Consider the following 24,127-nt stretch of genomic DNA (forward strand, 5'->3'; position numbering starts at 1 on the left):
GGCTGTCCATATACCTGTCACTGGACATCCAAGACATGGGACTTGTTCTTTATGGAGAGAAAGTCTTTTAAATTAAAGGCCTCATAAATACTGACCACATAAAATAGTTTCTTCCAAATGAAGTTACCAAGTCTTCATTGGCTCTCCTTTGCTGTCAGGATGAACTACAAGCTTATAAACTTACAATTTCATCTATTCACAGTTTGTGTCATAGAAGTGTCACTCATCTATATGACATAGGTGTGTCATCTTATTTTCTGTGCAAAGCCTCTACCCTAGGTTTATGTCAGATGAACACTGGGGACAGTAAGATCATATAAGTAGGAATCCTTTTACACTGTGGTAAATTAGAGAGCACATCTTCTGCCTAAAGATATTCAAACTTGTTAAAATACTACTTCTGCAAAATAAAAATAAATAAACCAAAACAACTCTCCTTTCTCCAAAACATTATCACAGACAAATATTAAAAACTATATTTGGCCCATGGATCACAGTATTGAGAATTCTGTACCAATTAGTCAATAAACAAATAAGGTACCTGATTCTCACCATCACCTCCATTTACCTTATGCTGTGCTGTTACTGTGCCATTGTTTATGAATGACTTCCTGCCATTCATGGAGGGATACCACATCATATGTCACCCAGTCAGAAAGATTTCCCTTCCTTGTCTGAGTTCCCATGATACTCATCATCTATATCCTTGGCCACAGTACATAATGTCTAACTTTGTAGCGGTTATTGCAAGTATCACCCTCTTCTTGGAGATCCTATACTGCAATGTTCAGAGTGTGTGTCTTAGACATCCCCATGCCCAAATGCATTGCACAAAGCCTAGCCATTGCTAGATTCTCAGATGGCACCCATTGACTGGCACTTGAGCCATCAGCATTTATGTACACTTTCTTCGTTTGTTTTGTGTGCTGCTATGACAGAATACCTGAGGCTGGGTATTTCATTATAAACAAATTTATTGTCTCGTGGTTCTTGTTGCTGGAAAGTCCAAGACTGAGAGGCCAGCATTGGGAGAGGGCCTTCTTGTGGTGTCATCCCATGGTGGAAGGGCAAAGAGAGGGTAAGAGAGGGCAAGAAATCAAACTCTCAACCTCAAGCCCTTTTATGATCTATATTAATCCATTCATGAGAGTGGAACCCTTATGAACCCAAAACTTCCCATTAGGCCCCACCTCCCAACAATGTTGCACTGGGGATTGAGTTTCCAACACATGTTTTCTGGGGGACACATTCAAACCATAGCATAAACTAAAACGTTATTAACCAGTTGATAGAATGTATGTCTTTTCTTTGCTGTTTTAGAATTCAAGCACTCTTTTCCTCTACCTGAACTCCGACACGTTCCAATTTTAATAATGAATAATTTGAATAACTAGTAATTGTAATAATGTTCCCTGAGATGGGATAATTTTAGGTGACTCACATGACCCATTTGTAAATACACATCGCATAATATAAAATCCATCTCTGTGGTTTTACCCTTACAAGTAACAGGAAGCCGCAAGCTTTCGTCTGTTTTCTTATGGTGTCCATTCTGCTTTAGAGCTTGCAGTTCAGAGAGGAGAAATTTGAGAGAGAAATTTCATAATTTTAAAAGCCATTACTTCCAGCCCTGTGCTTACAAGCTTCCAGTTCTAGCAGCCAACCAAACAAAAAGCAGTTCTTCCATGGAAAGACCCAAAGGAAACTTAAAATGCTTATTGCTAAGTGAAAGAAGTGGATCTGAAACTGCTACATAATGCATGATTCCAACTATGACATTTTGGAGAAGGTGAACCTGTGGATACAGTAACAAGATCAATAGCTGCCAGGGGTTGTGGGGAAAGAGGGATAAATAGGCAGAGTACAGAAGATTTTTGGGGCAGTGAAACTATTCCACATCGTAGTACAGTGGTGGCTATATGTCATCCCTTTATCAAAACCTGTATGAATGCACAAGACAAAAAGTAAACCTAATGCAAACTATAGACTTTTGTTAGTAATGTATCAATATTGGCTCATCAATATTACAAATGTGTGGGGTGACAGGGCATATGGGAACTATCTGTTTACTTTCCATTCATTTTTCTTTTCTTTTTGTTTTTTTTTCTTTCGGAGAAAGAGTTTCGTTCTTGTTGCCCAGGCTGGAGTGCAATGGGGCAATCTGGGCTCATTGCAACCTCTGCCTCCCAGGTTCAAGCGATTCTTCTGCCTCAGCTTCCTGTGTAGCTGGGATTACAGGCACTTGCCACCACGCCCAGCTAATTTTTTGTACTTTTTCTTTTTTTTTTTTTAGTAGAGACAAGGTTTCACTATGTTGGCCAGGCTGGTCTCGAACTCCTGACCTCAGGTACTTTCCACTCATTTTTCTATAAGCCTAAAATGTCTCCAAAAATATTAATTTTTAAAAAAGCAATTCTCAATTTAAGTCATTAAGACAATAAAAATGTATCCCAATTGTCCAGAGATGACTGCTTAGAAATTTTATCCAGAATGTCACTGTGGGAAACACTGGGAGTGTGGGGAAAGGACACTGTTATTGTGACCGTGGGCACCTTGATTTGGAAGTAGACCTAGTAAGCCCAAAATGAGTGACATCCTCTAAGCACCTTTTCCAAACATGGAGTTTTAAAACAGGACTTTCTAAGGTGCCATGATGATCACTAAGGCTGTGATATAATAAAAAGGACTTGAGAAGAAGTAGGATTAAAAAAGAATAAGAATGGGAGATCTGCAGAGGGTAGTTCAGGGGTGGCCTGGTTTTAATGTGCTCCCCCCTCTACCAGCTAATGACCCACATTAAGGTACCTTCCCACCACCAGCCTCTTCCCAGGCTCACCTTCTGATAGGAGAATGTGGCTGTATGCCACTAGTGTAAGCTGTTCCCACAAACTCTCCTATTTGGTGAGATGGTACAATTTTGGAGTTCTCACCATTCTCAAATCAACAGAACTGAGTGAAACCAAAGCCCACACATATATGGGTCTATTTATTTTCATTTCAGTTACTGGCTTCATTTTTTATTACTGTGTGTAAACAAGGTCTGGAAATAGAAGCACATATGCAGATTTATTTTTTAATCCCCAATTCCTGTCTGCTGGCTGCTGCTCCTGAAATTGCTTGGCCCATGACAATGAGTGCCTCTAAGCTCCCAGCCAGAAGAAACAGAGCAGAGAGTTCCCAATGGTTGGAGGGTGAAGAACTGGAGGGGGAGCCTCCTTTCTGAGTTAGGAAAACATCTCGTGGTCTTCCCATCTTTGGTGCTGATGGATTGAGTGATTGTTCTTGGCAGAGCAGTGTTTTTTTTTAGTTTGTTTATTTGTTTGTTTCTTTTTTTGCTTGGGGCTGTCGCAGTAAGCTGTTTGAGTTGCAGGCTGTGTACCGTGCCATCTTGGCAGTTCTGTATTTTCAGCATTTTAGTCAATGCAAAAAGTAAGAGAAATTGTAATTGAGGCTGCCTTTCTATAAATCAAGCCACAGAGAGTGAGCACATCCAAATGATGGGTCCAACAGAAACTGTGTTCCTCGCCTGGGGAAAATGGTGGGGGGTGTTGGAAAATCAGTCCGAGGCATCTCTGTGGTTGCTGAGCAATGCAGTGAGAAAGAAATGGAAAATAAATTCTAAGTTTCCTGGCAAATTATGAACTCTGAATGGGGATAGGATAGGATAGTGGGGAGACAAATAGTATGAAATTATCAAACCATAAAATCCAGTTGGAAACAGGAGGGCAAACTCACATGCAGCGTAGTTCCAATTCACTTACTCATGCAGGCAAGGAGATGGGAAGGCACTGGCCCAAGGAGAAGCCAGTCTCTCCTTTCCCAGCCTAATTATGTTTATCTTTGTAATTTGACTTTGTCATGGAAACGCTGTCAGTGTTCAGTGTTCTTTGTGCAATAATGTTCGTGTCAAATAAGAAAGCAAAGTGATGGGAGGAGGCATCTGTAGCGATGTGTGCTTCACACTGTATAGTTTGTGATATTCAGTAACACAAAAGTAAACTGCGGGTGAGAGTAAATTCCATGGACCCCACTGTGATTTTGTGGGTGACCTTACTGGTTTTCCTCAAAAGGTGGCACACTCTTTTTGTTGTTGTTGTTCTCATGTCCATTAAAATAGCTAGGAGTGCATTTGACTTTTGTCTCTCACTGTTCTTTGAGGTGTCATGTTGGCAACACTGGAGGGGTGTGGGGTCACTGAGTCAGACAAGGAGGTAGGCCCGTCTGCCAGGGTTATTAGCTGTAGAAAAGGACTCCAGCACTGATTTCATGGGAACCCACAGCCCTGAAATAGGAAGAGAATGGGGCAGGGGAAATGGAGAAGAGGAGATCAGATCTTTGCCTAACCCGTGTCTTTACTGTTACATGTTTGAAAGCATGTGAGTTTTGCATTTTTGTTTGCCAAGGGAAGCTTCAACAGCCCCAGTCCCCAGTCCCCACTCATTACCCCACAAACAGTCACTGGATTGGAGTTTCTACTTCAGCCATCATCCAAAATGGACAGCAAAGCAAGCCTTATTATTTTATACATATAAAGGTATGCGTTTGCACCAACTGCCTGCTTAGGAATTAAAGGTGTTTTCTGGGTTTGAAGCTTTCAGACAGAACGTGTAACAAAACAGGCCTGCGTGCCTGGTAAGTAACATTTCTTAGCTGTTGTAAGGTCAGGAGCCTCTGCTTTGTAAGTGCAACGATTTTACAGATTTTATACTTTCTTTGTTTATTTCCCTCTTGAATTTCTATAGTGAGTTCTTTTTGAAAATGCTGGCCTCTAGCTGCTATACCAAGGGAACTAAGGGAAAGGATTGTGTCTCATTTTTCAGTTTCATCTCTGCCAGTGCTGGGACCAGAGAGAAAGGTAGAAACAAACTCAGAGGAAAAAGTACCCTTCCTTCAACAGAGATATTCCTCAAGAGAGCTGTTTTGCCCTTGCTCAAACCTTGGAGGAATTTATGTTTTGTTTGTGGAGGTAATTCCCTTGCATAAGGGCTTTTAGCTCTGTTGGCGTCTCTCCCTGAGAGTGGTCCTTGGTTACACTTTAAAAGCAACAAGCGCATCTGGAGGCAAGATCAATTGGTAGAATGAATGAATATGAGGAGGAGAGCCAGGTCCTGATAGCTGTGGGCTGTCCTTTGAGCAACAAGGCATTTATATGGTACTACATTTACGGTGGCTATGGGCCTGCCTGGTTAGGTTTCTCATAACCCTTTCTTCCCAAGGAGATTCTAGAAGCAATTTAATCATCAGCTGAACCACCTGAGCTGAAAATTTTTGACTGTGTGTTTGAGGCCAGCAAAATTATACTTTCTCGTGTCTTTCTTCAGAGAAATTGGAGTTTCTATACACTGGGACTTTTGAATCTCACTCCAGTGCTCTTTCTGTGCAGTCTCAACCATTGCCTGGCATTTTCTAGCTTCGGAACTTGTATTGAGAGTTTTTTCTTTTAATAGTCACCTGTTTGGTTGTCTGTTTCCCCAGATAGACTTCAGGTCCCTCCAGGGTGGTTGTATTTAGTTTCTGCCTTATCCCCAACCCTTAGCAGAGCACACACAATGGACAATTTATAAGTATTGGATGAATATCCGATGCCTGTACTGTTTTATAATTATGTCTTCTTAAACACACACACACACACACACACACACGCCCCTGAAGAACAAGTTAATGCATGCAAATCTTGACACCCTCACAACTCATTACTTTCCCAAATTTAAGTTACAGTAAGTGACACCCCTTTCTGCGGGCTCAAAATCTGGAAGTCATCTTTGACTCTTTCTCTCAAACCCAACTTCGGTACAGCAGCAAATTGTCACTTCTGCCTTCAAAAAATATCCCAGATGTGATCAGTTCTCCTATTCTCCTCCACTACTTAGTGAATGGGGCCCACAATCTCAGAGCTATCTGTGACTCCTCTTTTTCCCTCAGACCTCACAGCCATTCTGCTAGACATCTTATTGGTGTTACCTCCAGAATATTTTGCAAATCCCTCCACATCCCTACCTCCACGCCTAACACACTATTCCAAGCACCAGCCGTCTCCCTGGACAACCACAGTCTTCTCTAGACTCAGTGCTCCACTCTGTGGGTTCCCCACTTTCTGCTCCACAGAGTTGCCCGTGATCTTTACAGGTCACTAAATCAGATTGTGGCAGTCTTCTCTTTAAATGCATCAGTAGACTTCCCTGATGCATGAAAGGAAGCAAAATAGAATCACCATTCGACCAGCAATCCCATTATTAGGTATGTACCAAAGGAAAATGAGTTGTTCTACCAAAAGGACACGTGCACTTGTATGTTCATGACAGCACAATTCACAATAGCACAGACATGGAATCAACCTAGATGCCCATCAACTGTGGACTGGATAAATAAAATGTGGTACATATACACCATGGAATATGACCCAGCTGTTAAAAAGAAGTTAATAATGTCCTTTGCAGCAACATGGAATGAAGCTGGAGACCATTATCCTAAGTGAATTAAGGCAGAAACACAAAACCAAATACCACGTGTTCTCACTTATAAATGGGAGCTAAACATTGGGTACACATGGACACAAAGATGGGAGCAATATATACTGGGGACTACAAGAGGTGGAAGGGGAAAAAGGGGTCCAAGGGATGAAAAACTACCTATTGGGTACTGTGCTCACTGCTTGGGTTATGGCTTCAATTGTACTCCAAACGTCTGCATCACACAGTATGCCCTTTTAAATCTGCATATGTACCTCCTGAATCTAAAATAAAAGTTGAAATTAAGCAAACAGAAACCCCAAGACCCTATCCAGGTAAAACCTGCCTTCGATGTGATCTCATCCCAGCTTTCTCTCTAACCTAACCTCTGGTACTTCCCTCCTACTCTCTCTGCTCCAGCCACACTGGCCTGTACTGTTCCTCAAGGTGCTGTGGAAGCACCTACTTCTGGGTCTGTATCCTTCCCATCCTTCCATCCTAGGTGACTTCTTCAGATGTCCACGTCACCTGCCCTTTCATTTCCTTCAGGTTTCTGCTCAAATGGTAGCTCCTCAAAGTCTCCTCTAGCTTTTTTAAAAACGATGCCACTGGATCATGTGAAAATTAGCTTGATTTAATTCTTCCACATTGTATTCATGGATCATAATATCATTTTGTACCCCATAAACTTATACAAGTATAAACTGTCAATGTACAATTAAAAAAAGTACCACTGACATGCTCTATCCACTTTCTCTGCTTTAATTTTCTTCGTAGCAGCTACTGCTGCATGACATTATATAATAATGAGTGGATCCTCTTTATTTGCAATTCCCTATTTCTGACTTTGCGTACCTGCTGCAGTTTATTTGTAAACCTAAAAACCTATACTCACCGTGTTTTCATGGTCATTCACAGAGATGCACAGAGTGGCAAAAAATGTGAGCTACACGACGGGCACATACTCAGCTGAGGTTCAACAAGCAACACTCTGCCTTCTGGTTCCAGCTCTGATGCTGTCCACAAGTGTCCTTTCTGTGGTCTATTTTGTGACACATATTTTGCACTTTTGTGCTTTGTTTGGTAGTCTCCCTGTTTAAATGTCCCAGGACGTTTGAAGGGTGTTGAAGGGCTTCCTAGTGTTCCTGAGCACAAGGAGACTGTGATTCCCTTATGGAGAAACACATGTGGTAGAGCAGCTTCCCTGCTGTTGGCCATGAGTTCAACGTTAATAAATCACTATATATATTTAAAAAGTTATATTTAAACAGAAAACACCTAAAACAATGTTGCATATTGATTGATTTTATAAAAATGTTGTGACCAGAGACTCATAGATACTTAACCTTGTATTTCCCCTGGGAACAATAGTCAGTATTCACTAAATCAGCTTTTGCAGTGGCTTTATAGATCATAACTACCACAAATAATGAGACTCAATTGTGTGTGTGTATTTGCTTACTTATGTATATATAAGTAAGTTTTCTTATTGCCCATATCTCTCATTACCATGTAAAGTCCACGGAGTCAGAGGTCAGTACCCTGTGTTTTCCTAGATTCTTATTCTCTGCTGTTTTCTGAGCACCTAGAACCATGCCTGGCTCATGGAAGGTGCTCACTCAATTACTGAATGATTAAATGGTTGAACAAATGAATGAAATATAGTCAAGAATGTCTCAGGGAAAGAAATTCTGACAAAGTAACAGTTTCCTAGGACATTATTGGGCATCATGCTGATCTCCAGTCATGCCATGTCCTTGCAAAGTATTAATAGCAGCTTCTCCACCCCCTCACCTTGAAGTGGCCCACCCAAGATCACAGGACAGTCTGGCTCAGGCACTCCATGTATCCACCTAGTGAGTCCTGGTGGGTGTGGTGTTTGAGCACATAGTCCATGAAATCAAACAGCCTAGTTTGAATCCGACTTCCACACTTCGTCTGTGTATTTGGACTTAATCCTCTCCAAAGCTTTATTTTTTTGTACCATAAAATGAGGATAATCAAACATCCTCCACAGGGTGGTTGTGGGGATTAACTGGGATGATGCAACCACTTAACCTAGCACCTGACACGTAATAAGTATTTCTTAGACATTAGTTCTTACTGTTTTTATGTGCTTTGGGCTCCTGGTGTTAGAGGTCAAAGAGATGCAAAACCAAGCCAGGAGGCACCCAGGATAAAGTTCCACTGTCAGCAACCCTTAACAAGTTCTCAAGATTGGTACCGAAGAGCAGGGGTCAGCAAACTTTTTCTGTAAAGGACTGGATAAGTGAATATTTTAGGCTTTATTGGCCATCAGATCTCTGTCACAACAACCCAACTCTAATGAAGGTGTGGCTATGCTCCAATCAAACTATCTTTACAAAAACAGGTGGGTCATAGTTGGCCAACCTCTGCTTTGGATCAAGGCTACTCAACCCTGCCTCTGCACTAGAATCACCTGGGGAACTTAAAACTACCTCTGGCCAGGTATTCTATTCCCAGAGATTCTGATTTAATTTTTGGGGGTGGGACCCAGGTATCAATATAATTTACAACTCCCAGGCAACTCTAATGCAAAGTTGAGAACCACTGATTTGGATCATTAAAGCCATGGGTAGACGAGTCTCAAAGCAGACGCTGTCTTCCTGCCCCCACCCTAGTTTCTTTCTCACCCCATTTTAAAATCCAAGGACAAGCATGGTTGGAGAGCTTTGGGTAGGAATTGGCCGATCTCAGTAAATCTTCTTTGCTTAATGCACAGACCATATCCCTTTTGTATCTAGAGGGAAACCTAATTATCTGTGTAATAAATGAGTTGTACTTTCAGGGAATACAGTCCAGCTGTTACTCTGCATTTTAGCTGAGGCTGTGCTTTTGGCTGTCTAATTGTCTTCCAGCATTGGCAGTTGGAATGGTTTTGAGTGGAAACAGTCTTCCAATCTCCTTTGTCAAAGCCATGACTTCTCTGATGGAGCTGGGACTGGGCTCCCAGGAGTCAAAAGATCTCTGTCTTAAGGCCAAGGTACTCTTCTTTAATGAGTCCTAGAAGAAGCTTATGACACTCTCTTCTTTAAGAAGCTTCAAATACTCAGCTAGTTGTCATCACCCATTTGATATAGGGGTAGAGGTTAGCTGAAGACAGGGGGATGAACTTAGTCATAAATATCCAAGCTTCCTCAAGAATTACCTGAACAGAGTTTCTCCTTTCTTCCTCATTTGCATTAAAATCATCTGGGAGCTTGTTAAAATGCAGACATCTGGGTTTTATTCCTGACCCACTGAATTGAATTTTCTGGAGGGGATACTGGAATGTACATTTTTAAAAAGGTATCTGGATAACTTTGAAATTTGAAAGCTGCTATTCTGGAGGGAGCCCTTCACCCTACTTACATAAGACTGAGATTGAGGAATTTAAAGTCTTCTTTAAAACAGCCCGGTTAGTTCATTGCTGAAGCTAGGAGTTGGATCTGACTCTGTTATCAGCTAGTTAATGCTATGTAACCAACTCCCCCAAACCTTAATGATTTTAAAACAGTAAACATTCATTATTGCTCACACATACATGGGTGATGTTTCTGGTCTCAGCTAGATTCACTTCTGTGCTTATTGTTAACTGTGGTTGAGTAGGCAGTTCTGCTGATCTTGGCTGGGCTCTCTTTTACATTTGGGTAGGTTGGCTGCATGCTGGTCTGAGATGGTCTCAGCTGGGATGTCTGGATTCTCTTCCATATGGTCTCTTACCTCCAGCAGGCTAGCATGGCTGTGCTCACCTAATGGTCATAACATTTTGAGAGATTGGAAGTGTCCAAGGCTCCTGCACAAAACTGGGAAACTGTCATTTACATTGAATTCTGATGCCAAAACAAGAAACAAGGATGATCTAGACTTAGGGGGTGAGGAAAGAAATCCTAGCTCTCCAAAGAAGATGCTGAAGATCCTTTTTTTTTGTGAGGTGGAGCTTTGCTCTTGTTGCCCAGGCTGGAGTGCAATGGTGCAATTTTGGCTTACTGCAACCTCTGCCTCCTGGGTTCAAGTGATTCTCCTGCCTCAGCCTCCCAAGTAGCTGGGATTACAAGCATGCGCCACCATGCCCAGCTAATTTTTGTATTTCTAGTAGAGATGAGGTTTCACCATGTTGGTCAGGCTGGTCTTGAACTCCTGACCTCAGGTGATCTGCCCACTTCAGCCTCCCAAAGTGTTGGGATTACAGACATGAGCCACTGCACCCGGCCTGAGGATCCTTTTTACAAAGGACTTAGATACAGGGAGGCTGAACGAATCTACCAAGGACTGTTATGCAGAGTCCTGGGCCTTTTCCACAACATTCAAGTACCTTTAAAACATGTATGTTTGGCCATGTGCAGTGACTCATGCCTGTAATCTGAGCACGTTGGGAGGCCGAGGTGGGCAGATCACCTGAGATCAGGAGTTTGAGACCAGCCTGGTCAACATGGTAAACCCCCATCTCTACTAAAAGCCCATAAAAAAAAATTAGCCAGGGATGGTAGCGGATGTCTGTAATCCCAGCTACTCTGGAGGCTGAGATATATAATCAAAAATATATATATCTAAAGGAACCTAAGAATTCATTGTTTTAAACCCTAGCTGATACTTTAATTTCCTGATAATTTCCCTTTAATCAAAGTGTTCATCCATCTTCTGCTGAAACACATCACATTACTCCGTGGAGAACTTGCTGCTGTGTGAAGCAGCTCCTTCCAGCCTCAGGGAATTCTTACCAAGAGGATATTATTTCTTACACCAAGCCAACATTTGCTTCTGCCTAGATTTCACCTTTTGTTTCTGCTTCTGCCCTCCAGTGCTACATGGAAGAATGTCTCATGGTCCTCCCAACCTTTGCCTACACCCAAGAACAGTTATAAACGTCTCTCCTCATTGTTCAGTCTTCTCTACCAACTAATCCAAGTTTCTACGGGTTTTCCCTGGCATGTAGTTTTGAATGTTTCTCAGGGCCGGGTGCAGTGGCTCACACCTGTAATCCCAGCACTTTGGGAGGCCGAGGCGGGCAGCTCACAGGAGTTCAAGACCAGCCTGACCAACATGGAGAAACCCCATCTCTACTAAAAATAAAAAATTAGCTGGGTGTGGTGGCAGGCTCCTGTAACCCCAGCTACTCGAGAGGCTGAGGCAGGAGAATCGTTTGAAACCGGAAGGCAGAGGTTGCAGTGAGCCAAGAGTGTGCCACTGCACTCCAGCCTGGGCAACAAAAGCAAAACTCCATCTCAAAAAAAAAAAAAAAAAAAAGAAAAGAAAAGAAAGAAAGAAAAAGAAAACGTTTCTCAGTGGCAGCCAAGGATTTTGGGATGAGCATTGGTTTTAGAATCAGATATCCTGAAATTTACTTTGAGATTTTGAGCAAGTTCCTAACACCCTTGGAACCTCAGTGTCCTCCTTCAGGAAGTGTGGGCAGAAATCACCATCAGTATGTATTTTGTGCCAGTTAACCACTGCAACATATATAGAAATGCCTGTCAGGGAAAACACTCCATATATGTGAGTTTCTTTCCTTTTTTACTCCTCTGAAAGAATAGCCTTTGAAGTACAAGTTTTTTTCCTATAATATTTTGAATTTAAATGAACTCTTAGATTTTCTGAGCTGCTACTAATACTAAAATTATGAGGATATTTAAATGTCCCCCTGGAATTATGTTTCAAACGGCATTTCATGTGATAGGAATAGCAAGGTTTTCATTTCTTCACGTTGAAGGTAGCTATTATTATTTTGATACTTAAAAATAGTAATTTAAATTAAATAAATGACCTAAAACTAAGAGATTTAAGTTCTTCTCACATCTTTTAGATTTAGGCCTTTGGGAAGGAACTGAACCTGGAAAATAATTAAGCACAAATTGAACACAGTGAGGAGGCCAGGAAAGCAGGCAATAAAGTGGATGTTAACAATAGGATGTGATGTGAAACTAAAACCTGTAGAGAAAGAGAAAACACAGGTAGAGGGTGGGGCAGGAATGTGGACCTGTCAGCTAATAGAGGAATATCAGTGTTTTGTTCAAAGGGTATGGCTTACTATGAGACATTTCTGAATTGCGACATGTAAAATGAATAGAATCTGATTGCAGAGGAAAATGGTTGAGGGAATTGGACTGTGGAGACAAAAGAACGGACTTCAGTTAATACTGTGTAAATTGTAAGGTTGTCTTATGTGACTATTAGCTCAGAAAATACTCTTCAGTATAAAGAGGATAAAATGAATTGTGGAAATGATTTGTAAATAAAGGTGGTAGGTAAATTCAAGGTACACTGTCATTCATGCACGGCATACTAAAATGAGACATTATTCCTGTGAGGGTATATTAATTTGTTTTTCTTTCAACAGCAAGTAGGTAACATAAAAGATACTATGGTAGAGTAAAAAGAGCATTGAGTGAAGTCAGGGCCCCTGTGTTCGAATTCCAACTCTATAGCTGACTAGCTGTGTGACTCTAGGCAAGTCTCTTAGGTTCTCTGAGTTTTAGAGTCTCTATGTGTGAAAAGAACTGTCTAGATTATCTCCAAGGCCATGCTCATGATTCTCTGATCCTATGTGATTAAGCAGCCCAGTGGCAGTTTCTGTGGGGTGATTAAGATTTCAGATGGGATTCCTCTCATGTGGAAACTTCTAACCTACTTGAAGAGACCGCTTGGAGTTTTGATGCATAAGTGAATGAATGAGTTGGTTGATGTTTGGATGAGTTACATAGAAACAATTAGAGAGCTGTAAGAGAAGCCTGTTATTAGAAGCTAGTTGCACACTGACATTAAATATGAAAAAAGAGAGATGGTGTTTATAGGATACTCTTTCTTCCTCACCGACTTCCTATGAGTTTTATAATTTTTTGAAGTAGTTCATGATTTTTGGTATCCTACTCTTACCTGTTTTGGCCAAGGATGGCTTCGTGGAAAACAGAGAATTATAACTAATTTTGAGAGAAGGATAGAATTTATACAAATTTGGAAAAGGAAGGAGGATTTTTTTTTCAGGTGGAAAGAACAGACCTTTAAAAGATCTGAAAAGGGATATTCATGTGTTCATTCGGCAAATATTCATTGAACATCTGCTCTCTCCATACCTGGCACAGTGTTAAGCACTTGGAGTTATTAAAGAAGGAATTCCCACTATCTAGAAAGGAAGATATACATTGATCATGAAATTGTACAAGTATATTTTCATGCTTTGATGAATGTTGTGGAATAAGAGAATGGAGAGCCATGAGAGCAGATGACAGTGGACCTGGTGCTGTCTGGGGTGGGAAGTGACCAAAGAGGACTTCCCTTAGGAAGTGTTATTTCCGATGATGCCTGACGTGTGAGTAGGAGTTCAGTACACAAATGGAAATAGGAAGAAGTCCAAGTGGAAGAAGAGTGTTCTAGATAGAGGGAGTAGCGTGTGCAAAAACCCTGAGACTAGAGAGTTCATGGCATGTTTGAGAAACTAAATGGGAACCAATGTGGCTGGAACTTGGAAAATAAGTCAGGGAGGGGAAAATCCTGAAGGAAAAGGCAGGTGGGAGATGAGCATGGTGTCACCCATTTGACAGAGGGTAAACATCAGTGTCAGTATAAGCCAGTTTCTGCATGCTTGACTGGAGGAAATCATTCTGTTTCATAAGGTAGGCACTGGGGTATATGGGAGAAGCCTCATCTATGATCTCAAATGGATCTTGAAGGGCATAAGCACGTCTTCCAGAGAGGAGGACACTGACTTGGGAAACAGAAGGTTTACTCATCCAAAGATACAAGTGTCCTATGAAATTGGAGGCAAAGTCAGAAGGATAAGCCTGAAGAATCATACAAAGCCGTGGCAAAAATAAGGCTGCCATGTTACCTGACAGAGTCTGCTAGAATTGCTTTCTTGCAAGTATGACACTGCCCAAGACTCCATGTTTCTTTCCCTCCCCCTTGTTCATATAATTAACGAGACTTAAATGGAAACCCTGCCCATACAGTATCTCTTCATATGTCAGTCTAGGATTCTAATTGCCAGAGGCACTAAGGAATGACCACAGTCCCCTCTTGTAGGCACCCCACACAAAACACACTTGAGACAATTAAATGAGTCAACCCAAGCATTAGCACCTGCTCCCTATCATGAGGATATCACTGCTCCCTAATCCCGTGTCAGCGATCTTGTTGTCACTGGCTCCATCCTCCTCAAACTGGGGCTCAAAAACACACCCTTGGGGGACAGTGTTAAAAAGGGAGTATGATAGACACAGTGATTTTCTGGAGGGTTTGCCTTAACTGAAGATTTATGAAGAAATGTATTCTGAGCATAGGTACAGTATAGAACAGATTATAAAATATCCATGGAATTTTAAGGTGAGAATATTAGAGAACTAAACATATTTGCCCATGTGTTTAAGATCAAGTCTCCAGATTCCCTGGGGGATGCTGTATTCATTTGGCTTTTGGAGATGCTTTGATGGAAAACTTTGGGAAGCTGTGAGTCTTAAACTGTCTTTTTAAATTTTGTTTTGTTTTGATATTGTTTATAAAATACCCTGCCCTTCTCACCAAGGTTTTTTTTTTTTTTTTTTTTTTGAGATGGAGTCCAGCTCTGTTGCCCAGGCTGGAGTGCAGTGGTGCCATCTTGGCTCACTGCAACCTCTGCCTCCCAGGTTCAAGTGATTCTCCAGCCTTAGCCTCCCGAGTAACTGGGACTACAGGTGCCCGCCACCAGGCCTGCCTAATTTTTGTATTTCTAGTAGAGACAGGGTTTCTCCATGTTGGCCAGGCTGGTCTCGAACTCCTGACCTTGTGATCCACCCACCTCGGTCTCCCAAAGTGCCGGGATTACCGGTGTGAGCTACCGCACCTGGCCATCAAGTTCTTACAGTAATTTTTGTGAATTTGCGTGAAAAGTACTTTTTCATTTTTGGTGTTACAATATTGCCTTTTTCAGGCTTCAAGGGGAGATGTGTTGAAATTTGAAAACCAAGTGTGCATCTACCTATGTTGTTCTGCTTTTATAGCCTTCGCTCTCACAGCTCATTTTAAAGTCCTCATTTTGCACTTAACATCCATATTCTTGTGGAGTTGTTGGTCCTTTACATGACCTCGTTTGGATCCTTTTCCACTTCTGCTCTGTTTCTCTTTAAGATGTGGCAGTTAGACCAATGCACACTGATTCAGGACCAAGTGAATGGTACTTTTGTAGGAAGATGAGATAATGTTTCTATTAGGTTTCCAAACGCTTTCCTCATGACCAGAATTTTTCACCTTTCTTAGCCACAATTTTTGGGGAAGGACATATCCTTCAGGCCAGCTCCGGTTCCTCCATCATGACTCAGCTCATGGGCCTGCGCCCAACCCAGCAGAACTGATCACTCCTTCCTTTGAGTTTCAGTGCTCTTTTACCTCCGCTGGCACGGGCCTCACTGTGCTGCACTTACCTGTTGATGTGTGTGTCTTCCCATCTAAGTTTTGAGTTTCTGGAGATCAGGGAACCTTGTGCTATTCACCTTTGTATCATCACATTTTGGCACTGAGCCTTGCACATGCTGGGTGCTTAATTACTATGAAACCGGCTAGGAGCAGTGGCTCATACCTGTAAACCCAGCACTTTGGGAAGATAAGGCTGGCGGATCACCTGAGGTCAGGTGGCAGCTGGAGATGGAAGCTCTTGTCTGTGTACCCAGAGCTTAGAAATGTTCTCACCAGTTATCAAGATCCGTTGGAGACTCTCTGAGGAAGGAACTGAAGACGCAGGTTGGAAGGGACTCCCTGCTGCTGTGAGACTCTGGTTTCTTTCCTGTCTATTACAAATGCCGCCACAAACTAAGGGATTCTCCCTGCAGCTCCTTATAGCCCAGCCAAGCTTTCCTACTCTACACTTGTGCCTCCAGGGAAAGAGAGGCAGAGACCTCATTTCTAAGAGAACCAGCCTCATTTTATTTGAGAGACAAAAGACCATCACAAGCACAATACAGCAGAATGCTACCTAAACTCCACAAGTTTTGAGTAAAGAATCAGCACAGTTATACGTTAAGTTTAACTTTCCTATGAGGAGAGTTTATTTCAGCTCATCCTTTCACCTCTACCTAGGAGATACGCTGGCTTAAGAGAAACTCACCTGGACACTGAAAGATTCCATAAAGTCACATTTTGTTGCCTCTTCTGACTAAGTCTGGTCACCCTCATGTGATCATTATAAATTCACGTTTCTTAGAAAGTATCCTGGGAGTGGAGGCATGATGAAAATGCACAGGACAAAGAAATGTAGGCAAATGAGGGTTTAACTTCCAGCCACAGATGTGAAAATCTGGCCTTACAACTAAATGCCTAGGTGGTGACAGGGAAGCCACCGAGAAATGTAGCATCTCTGTCATTGCTGCCTCTCTCCAGACTGCCTAGTCCTGGCAGGGGGTGTGAGAGGCCCATGTTAGTTTCCTAGAGCTACTGTGACAAAGCCCCGTGAACTCGGTGACTTCAAGCAACAGAAATATATTGTCTCACAGTTCTGGAGGCTGGAATTCCAAAATCAAGATGTTGGCAGATGGGGGCTGTGCTCCCTCTGAAACATGTAGGGGAAACCTTCCTTGCCTTTTTCTAGCTTCTGGTGGTTGCTGGTTTAGAAAACATGTCTTAAGCCATCCTTGGCTTGTAGATGGGTCACTCTAATCCTCCGTCTTCTCATGGCGTTCTCCTTGTGTGTCTTTACATAGGATTCCCTGCCTGCCTGTCTGCTTATGAGCCTACATTTCTCCTTATGAGGACACCAGTCATTATTGGATTAGGGCCCACCCTAACACCCTCATTTTAACTTGATTACATCTGCAAAGAAGTTATTTCCAAGTAAGGTCACATTCTGAGATGCTGGGGGCTGGGACTTTAGTGTATCTTTCTTGAGGGACACAAATTTACCCCATAACAATGCCTATGATTCTCCTGTGTTCTCATATTATTCTTTGAACTTGGACTTTCTGGGCACAGTCTTTTGTTCTTCCTGTGGAATATTCTATTGATTAAATTGCCTCTTTAGTTCTTCAGCTATCAGATGCTTTTCTCTGGCAGGCTGATGTAATTAGGGAACTAATAACGGAATCAATAAGGAAAAGAATATGTTCTTTCATATTTTCCAGCTGTTCCAGTGATTCATTTAGTCCTCATTCTGTGTTTGTTACTGCTGAATTTGTGCTTGTTAAGAGATATGTGGCCATGACATATAGTGGAAAGAAGGGAAAGGAGAGGATCTCGATTGGTCTCTGGTAATGTCCAGGAGGGACATCTTTGCTGGGAGAGGGTATGATGTGGCAGGATATGGAAGAGAACATGGCCTCATTTGTGTAACTATATAAACAAGGAATGTTTTTAAAGAAGCTTATTGTTTGGAAAACACACGTTATTTTAATGTTGCATGAAATATGTTGGGTTGAAGCCATGCAGGACTGTATAAACATTCTGTGAGCTGATGCATTGCCTGTCTAAGGAAGGATTCAACATTAACCATGATAATTTCTGGGACATTTTCCTATTTTTGGAAAGTTCAGTATTGCTCTGTCTAATTCCAGTTTTCTCATGAAAAAATAGAATTAATTCATGGCCTTTTAAAAGGTAATTTGAGAGATAAATATAATATACACATTGTAATTAGAAATTTACTTTCACAAAAATATAAATAGAATAAAATGTAGGCTTAAGTTACTATTGAAATATAATACATATTTATTGTTCAAACATCTAAAAATGATGGAAACTTCAAAAATACGTAAATTACCCATAATCTCACAATTCAGAGATGACCACTGCATATTGCCTTCTAATATGTTTCAAGTTTTTGTAATACTTTAACATCGATATTAATAAATTCATGTTTTATAACATTTTAAAATTAATAATGTCATGAGCATTTTAATATCCTTAATCTCCTAAAATTTACTGTTAAATGTTGACATATGTATTTTATTTCCATTTTAATGTTAGACCTATAATTTTGTAATTACAAAAGTAATATTTATTTATAATAATTTAAAGAAATCTAGAGGACAAAAAGAAGAACATACTAATTGTCCACAGTCTTTCCATTGCAGAGATAGCTAATATCAATATCAAGGCATACTTTGCATGGCAGTATAATTGTATACATTTCTGTTTCCACTGATCGTGACATTTTTGACCTTTGTAACCTCAGCTCTTAGTTCAGTTCCTAGAGCATAGTAGTTGTTTGATGCACTTTTAGTGAATGAATGAATAAGTGATTAAATGAAGAAGTAGATGTATAAGTGGAGAGATTTTCGAGAATTCGTGGTAGAATAAAATATGTTTCAGACTCAGCAACTTACTGCAGATTGAGAGACAAGGCAGCTAACTCAAAGCCCTTAATGAATAGGAGCCTGCTCTTTCTGTTCATCTCAGTCAGCCTCCAGGCAGATAATTCAATTTAATTTTTTTTCCATCAGTCAAACTGAAGAGCTGAAAAAGCAAAACCAGAGATAGGGGAGGCAGGAGGTGAAACAGGCCTGAATGAGGAGATCAGCAGTGGCTCTCTCGCTCTCTCTTTATTTATTTTTTTTTTTGAGATGGAGTCTTGCTCTGTCGCCCAGGCTGGAGTGCAGTGGCATGATCTTGGCTCACGGCAGCCTCCGCCTCCCAGGTTCAAGCAATTCTCCTGCCTCAGCCTCCTGAGTTGCTGGGACTACAGGTGCCTGCTGCCATGCCCAGCTAATTTTTGTATTTTTGGTAGAGATAGGGGTTCACCATGTTGGCCAGGATGGTCTTGATTTCCTGACCTCGGGATCTGCCTGTCTCGGCCTTCCAAAGTACTGGGATTACAGGCGTGAGCCACTGTGCCCAGGTTCTTGCTCTCTTTATGTTAGAAAGAGCGTGAGAGGACAGGAGCCATGCTGCTCTCAAGGGTGACCCAGCAAGAGCTCTGCCACCACCAAGTCATCCATGATGGAACTGATGATTTCCCTAGAGGATGGAGACTCTAACAGTGTCAGTGGGACCCTCATGGCTTTTACCTGGCCTGTTTCAAGAGTTTGCAGCCAAGGAAGACACAGTCATGTTGGGTTTTGTTGAAATAATTTGGTACTCTGCTATGTCTGGAGTCAGGGCTGGCAGATTTTGAACTTTGTGTTATAGAAGGTTCCATCTGAAGTCTCTTTTCTATTTAATTGGAAAACATGTCTTAAGTCTAAGTGTCTGTCCCTCAGGTACCTGCCATAGGAAGGTCAGTGATCCATTTTTTAAAACGCTACATGAAAAACTTAATCTTTGCAATAAAATACATGGATATATTCTTCCCAATGGGATGGTCTGGTCTTTAAAAACCTGTTCCTTTTCCCCACTTCTCAATATAAATATACACATAGATAGATATAGAAATATCCACAAATAGATGGGCAGAGGGATAGAAAGAGAGATAGGGAGATGGAAGGACAGACAGACAGTCTCCCCCACTTTTGGCCAACAACAGTCATCATATCCCTTCTTTTTCTCAAAGGTGCTCGTAGAGCTAACCTCCAACACTAGTCCATATTGGCACCTTTGCTCCTGTTGTCTCAAGGCCTGGCTCAAAACATATTTTTCCAGGAGGCCTCATTGTTTAATTTCTACCCCGGTTAATCTTTCCCATCTGTCAACCTCTAGAGCTTTAGCCCTTGCCCCAATTTTCCCTTTGACGTGGTGTATCTGTAAGTGTATGTGAAGATCAGGGAGAGGCTACTCTGTTTGCTTCCTAAACAATTGAATGGGGTTTTGTGTACTGTGTAATTTAGTGGTTGTAGAGCTTTGTAGTGTTTTATTCACCAAATTGGTGAATAAAGAAAGTGACTAGAGGGTGGTGAGATATTTCTTGCATGCATAATTGAACTTATATTGTAGTTAGTACTTACTCATGGACTGAGAGCCCAGTTTAGATGAATACTGTGAGAGTTAGTGTAAAGTCAGTGTGGTATACTAGAAACTTGTGATCAGCCAAATCATGTATATATTTTCTGTATAGTTGATGTAGTCACTTTGTAGCACCAAGCATCAGTACCTTCACCTATAAATTTAGCATATATATAAAAATATATAAATATATATGTGTGTGTGTATATATATAATGGGTTCAAGATCTTTTATTTTCAGAGCTTGCAACAGTTGGTTAGCAATGCTAGCTAAGCTGATATAATCTGAAGGCCATCCCACCTTTATCTTTAGGCACTCAACCAATAGAATCTCTTTCTTGCAAACAGGATCATAGACCAATTGGGATCTGTCTCAATGTGTGTGTGGGAAGAGGTCCTTTCCCTTACACTTTTCCCAACAAGGTTGTTTTATAACCAAATGCAACTCAAACCCGTAACACAGCAACTAGTCAGCTATATATATCTGACAACATTACAGGCTATTTTGAGGGTAAATATATACACACACACAACTAGATTTATACATATAACTATGTGTACATATATAACTACATATATATATAGCTATATATACATATATACCTACATATGTACATATATAATATGTGTGTATATATACATATATAAAACTGTTTCTACTAGACAAAAATAGTTTTATGGCTCCATTGTTCAATAAATATTTGCTGAATTAAATTGAAATGAGTCAAAACTTTTCTGAGCCCCACAAAACTTTTGAGATTACTGGAAGTTTTTATAAAAATTATTTCTGTATGATTTGTAAGATTATCAACTTAGAACTTTCCAGATGGCAAAGTTATCCAAGTGTGGTATGCTGGAAACAACAGCCCTATAGGAGAGCAGATATTGGGGATGTAATCGCAGTCATATACTTCATGTTGTCCAATTTCTATAAACTTGAGAGCCACTCTCACTTCCTGAATGTTCCCATCTGTAAAAGTTTTTGGGAAAAATATAAGGATGGTGAAATTCTCATGATAAACTTGGGTCATGATTCCATGGAAGAAGACTTGAGCCAGGCATCAGAAAACTGAAATCCTAGTTTCTTTGACCAAAACTTACCTTCTCCAAGATTAGGTTTTGTTAATTGTGAAATAGGAGGTTTATGTTCTCACCTGCTAGAGGTGTTTATGTTCTCACATGGCATTGTAAAACCACTGATATACAAAGGTGACTAAGGCATGATCCCTGCCCCCTTATGACTTAGTCTAGCAGGGGAGAGACATGCCAACCAGCAATGGATTACTATGAACAGCTTCTTAGAGGCAGACAGTAAATACAGTGGTGGCACTGTGGAAGCAGTAATTAACTCTGCCTGGGCAGATTGCTGAATGCTTAAGAGCAGGGATTTAAGTTAGTAATAACTGTCCTACCTTCCTTTCAGGATTGTTGTAAGGCTCAAATGTATATGAAAGAGCAACATGGTAGAATTATTATTTTTATCATTATTATTATTATTATTCCATTGGCAGTTAGAATCAGATATTTTACTTCCAGACATTCAATTGAAAATATGCCCAATATTCCTAGTTAATCACTTATAGGGATGCTGGCCTATACCTAAGGTGTTATAAAGGGGTCAGACTCTACATTCAAAAAATAAGTGAACATGGAATAATAATAAAAGTAGCCTAGCCTTGCTATCTTGCAAAAACATAGGAGTGTAAATGAGCCTGGTCTTTTTGGTGACATTGAAGAGCTCCATTTCATTTAGATGATCTATAGGAGCAGTAAGAAATGAAAGTAAAAGCACAATATTTTGCATGTAATATTGGCTTCTGTATCAGGTGATGATCATTTTTATATGTATATCTCATTTTTCCTGGGAACACAGAATCTGCCTCTCCTTGACTTCATGAGTCTCAGAGTGTCCCACATGTAAGAATTGTATAATAAATTGTTTTTAAATAAGTGTTGCTGAATTGTTTTAATTGAAGCCAGAGACTACATGGAATTTGAAGAAAAAAGAAGGCATAATTTTGTTTACTCCTAATGGAGACAGTGATGGCCATCAGATGTGGATTTATACTCTGCTCAAAAATATCAGATGATTGGATGTATATTGAGAACCTACTTAATGCTAGAAGATACCATGATAAGGATGGCACAGTCATATTCCTACCTTTTTATCTGGATAAAATAAATGCCTACTTGGGTGTGTCGGGCACTCTGGTGTTGGGATGGTGCAGGGAAGACATCTGTATTCATGCTCAGCAGTGGTTCCTTGAGACTTACATTCTCCTTACTTCATTGTTTTGCAGCTCTACAGCTCCATGGATTTTGGAAGACGGTGGCAACTCATGCATGAACGCATCACACCCAACAGGTTTTATTGGTAAGCCCTATCCACACACTCATTACTTCTTAGATAAAGAATTATCAAGCAGCATAGCACTCTAGACAGCTCTGGACAGTTGCAGCTCTTGCAGACAAATTTGTTCTAGTCCTTTGCTACACAGAGTGGTCTGTAGAATGGCAGCATCAGCATCACCTGGGGACTTGTTAGAAATGCAGAATCTCAGGCCCTATTAAGACTTACGAAACTGGGATTTGCATTTAACATGATCCTGTGCTGATTCATGTGCACAGGAAAGTTTGAGAGGCACTGGGCTGAGAGAACTCTGTGAGAAGGGTCATGGTCAGGTGCTCTTTGCTATGTACTAACCCCTTCTTTTTGGAAAAGTGCATATATTTTATGCACATATTCTAAAAAGCAGTATTTTCCCAAAATGTACTCTGGAGAACAGCAGTTTCACAAAATGCTTATTCTTTCATTAGAGTTTCTGTGGTCAAATAAATTCAGGTTATGATAATTCAATTTTATACTCCTGGAAACTCAGGATTCATGTTAGGATATTAAAGACTCTGGAGAAGTGCTGAATGAAGAATCCTGCCAAACTTGAAGTCACTGATTCCCAAACTTATTTCACTACAGAATCCTTTTCTTTTGTCACACGTGATAAATCCTTCAGAAATACCTCTGTGGGGCATATTTTGAAAAACTTTTTATAGGAATGAATACATGTTTCAAATGGAAAATTAGCCCGTCCTCCTAATCAGAAAGTGTTTTATTAATTAGGATTCCTTTATGCATGCATACTATTTTTACCTTGGTTGTAACAAGTTTTGTACAAATTTGCCTTTTACACTTGCCTGCTATAACGTGAAAATGTTTCTTTTATCTGGCTTTCATTTTAGCAGAAGTGATGGCTAAACAAATGGAGATTAAGAGGAATACACCAAAGTATATAGAATGTTTAATTATATACTTAATGAAAAAAAAGTTTGATTAGGCACAGTGGCTCATGTCTGTAATCTCAGTACTTTGAGAGGCTGAGGTGAGAGGATTGCTTGAGGCCAGGAGTTCAACACCAGCCTGGTCATTATAGTGATACCCTGTCTCTACAAATAAATAAAAAGTGAGCTGGCCATCATGGCATGCCCCTGTAGTCCCAGCTACTCAGGAGGCTGAGATGCAGGGATCACTTGTGCTCAGTTCAAGGCTACAGTGTACTGTAGCTTGGGTGACAGAGATTAGGCCACTGCCATCACAGAGATTAGGCCACTGTACTCTAGCTTGGGTGACAGAGTGAGACTCTGTCTCAAAAAAAAAAATGTTTTTTGGAAGTTGTACTCATTCTATATCTCTTTTAAATATCTTATGAACACTCCATTAAAAACTCATGTGGTAGCCGTTTTTGCCTTACACAACTTAGGGATGTGGGGTGTGTGTGTTGAGGATGGTGGTGACAAATACCTTGTACATACACACATTCATACCAACATCTTTGGAAGCAATGGCTTCAA

The 24,127-nt window shown here is 40.7% G+C and overlaps 1 protein-coding gene across 1 annotated transcript in view; it reads left to right on the forward strand.

Annotated features, from left to right (window-relative positions):
* Positions 1–24,127, forward strand: part of SORCS3 (sortilin related VPS10 domain containing receptor 3) — a 621,661-nt gene that overhangs the window by 368,846 nt on the left and 228,688 nt on the right. The window contains exon 5 of the mRNA XM_007964048.3: positions 22,582–22,655. Within this exon, the coding sequence (XP_007962239.3) occupies positions 22,582–22,655 (74 nt within the window). The remainder of the gene's footprint in view (positions 1–22,581; positions 22,656–24,127) is intronic.

The sequence above is a fragment of the Chlorocebus sabaeus genome, chromosome 9 (assembly GCF_047675955.1).
Source record: "Chlorocebus sabaeus isolate Y175 chromosome 9, mChlSab1.0.hap1, whole genome shotgun sequence".
Taxonomy (NCBI): domain Eukaryota; kingdom Metazoa; phylum Chordata; class Mammalia; order Primates; family Cercopithecidae; genus Chlorocebus; species Chlorocebus sabaeus.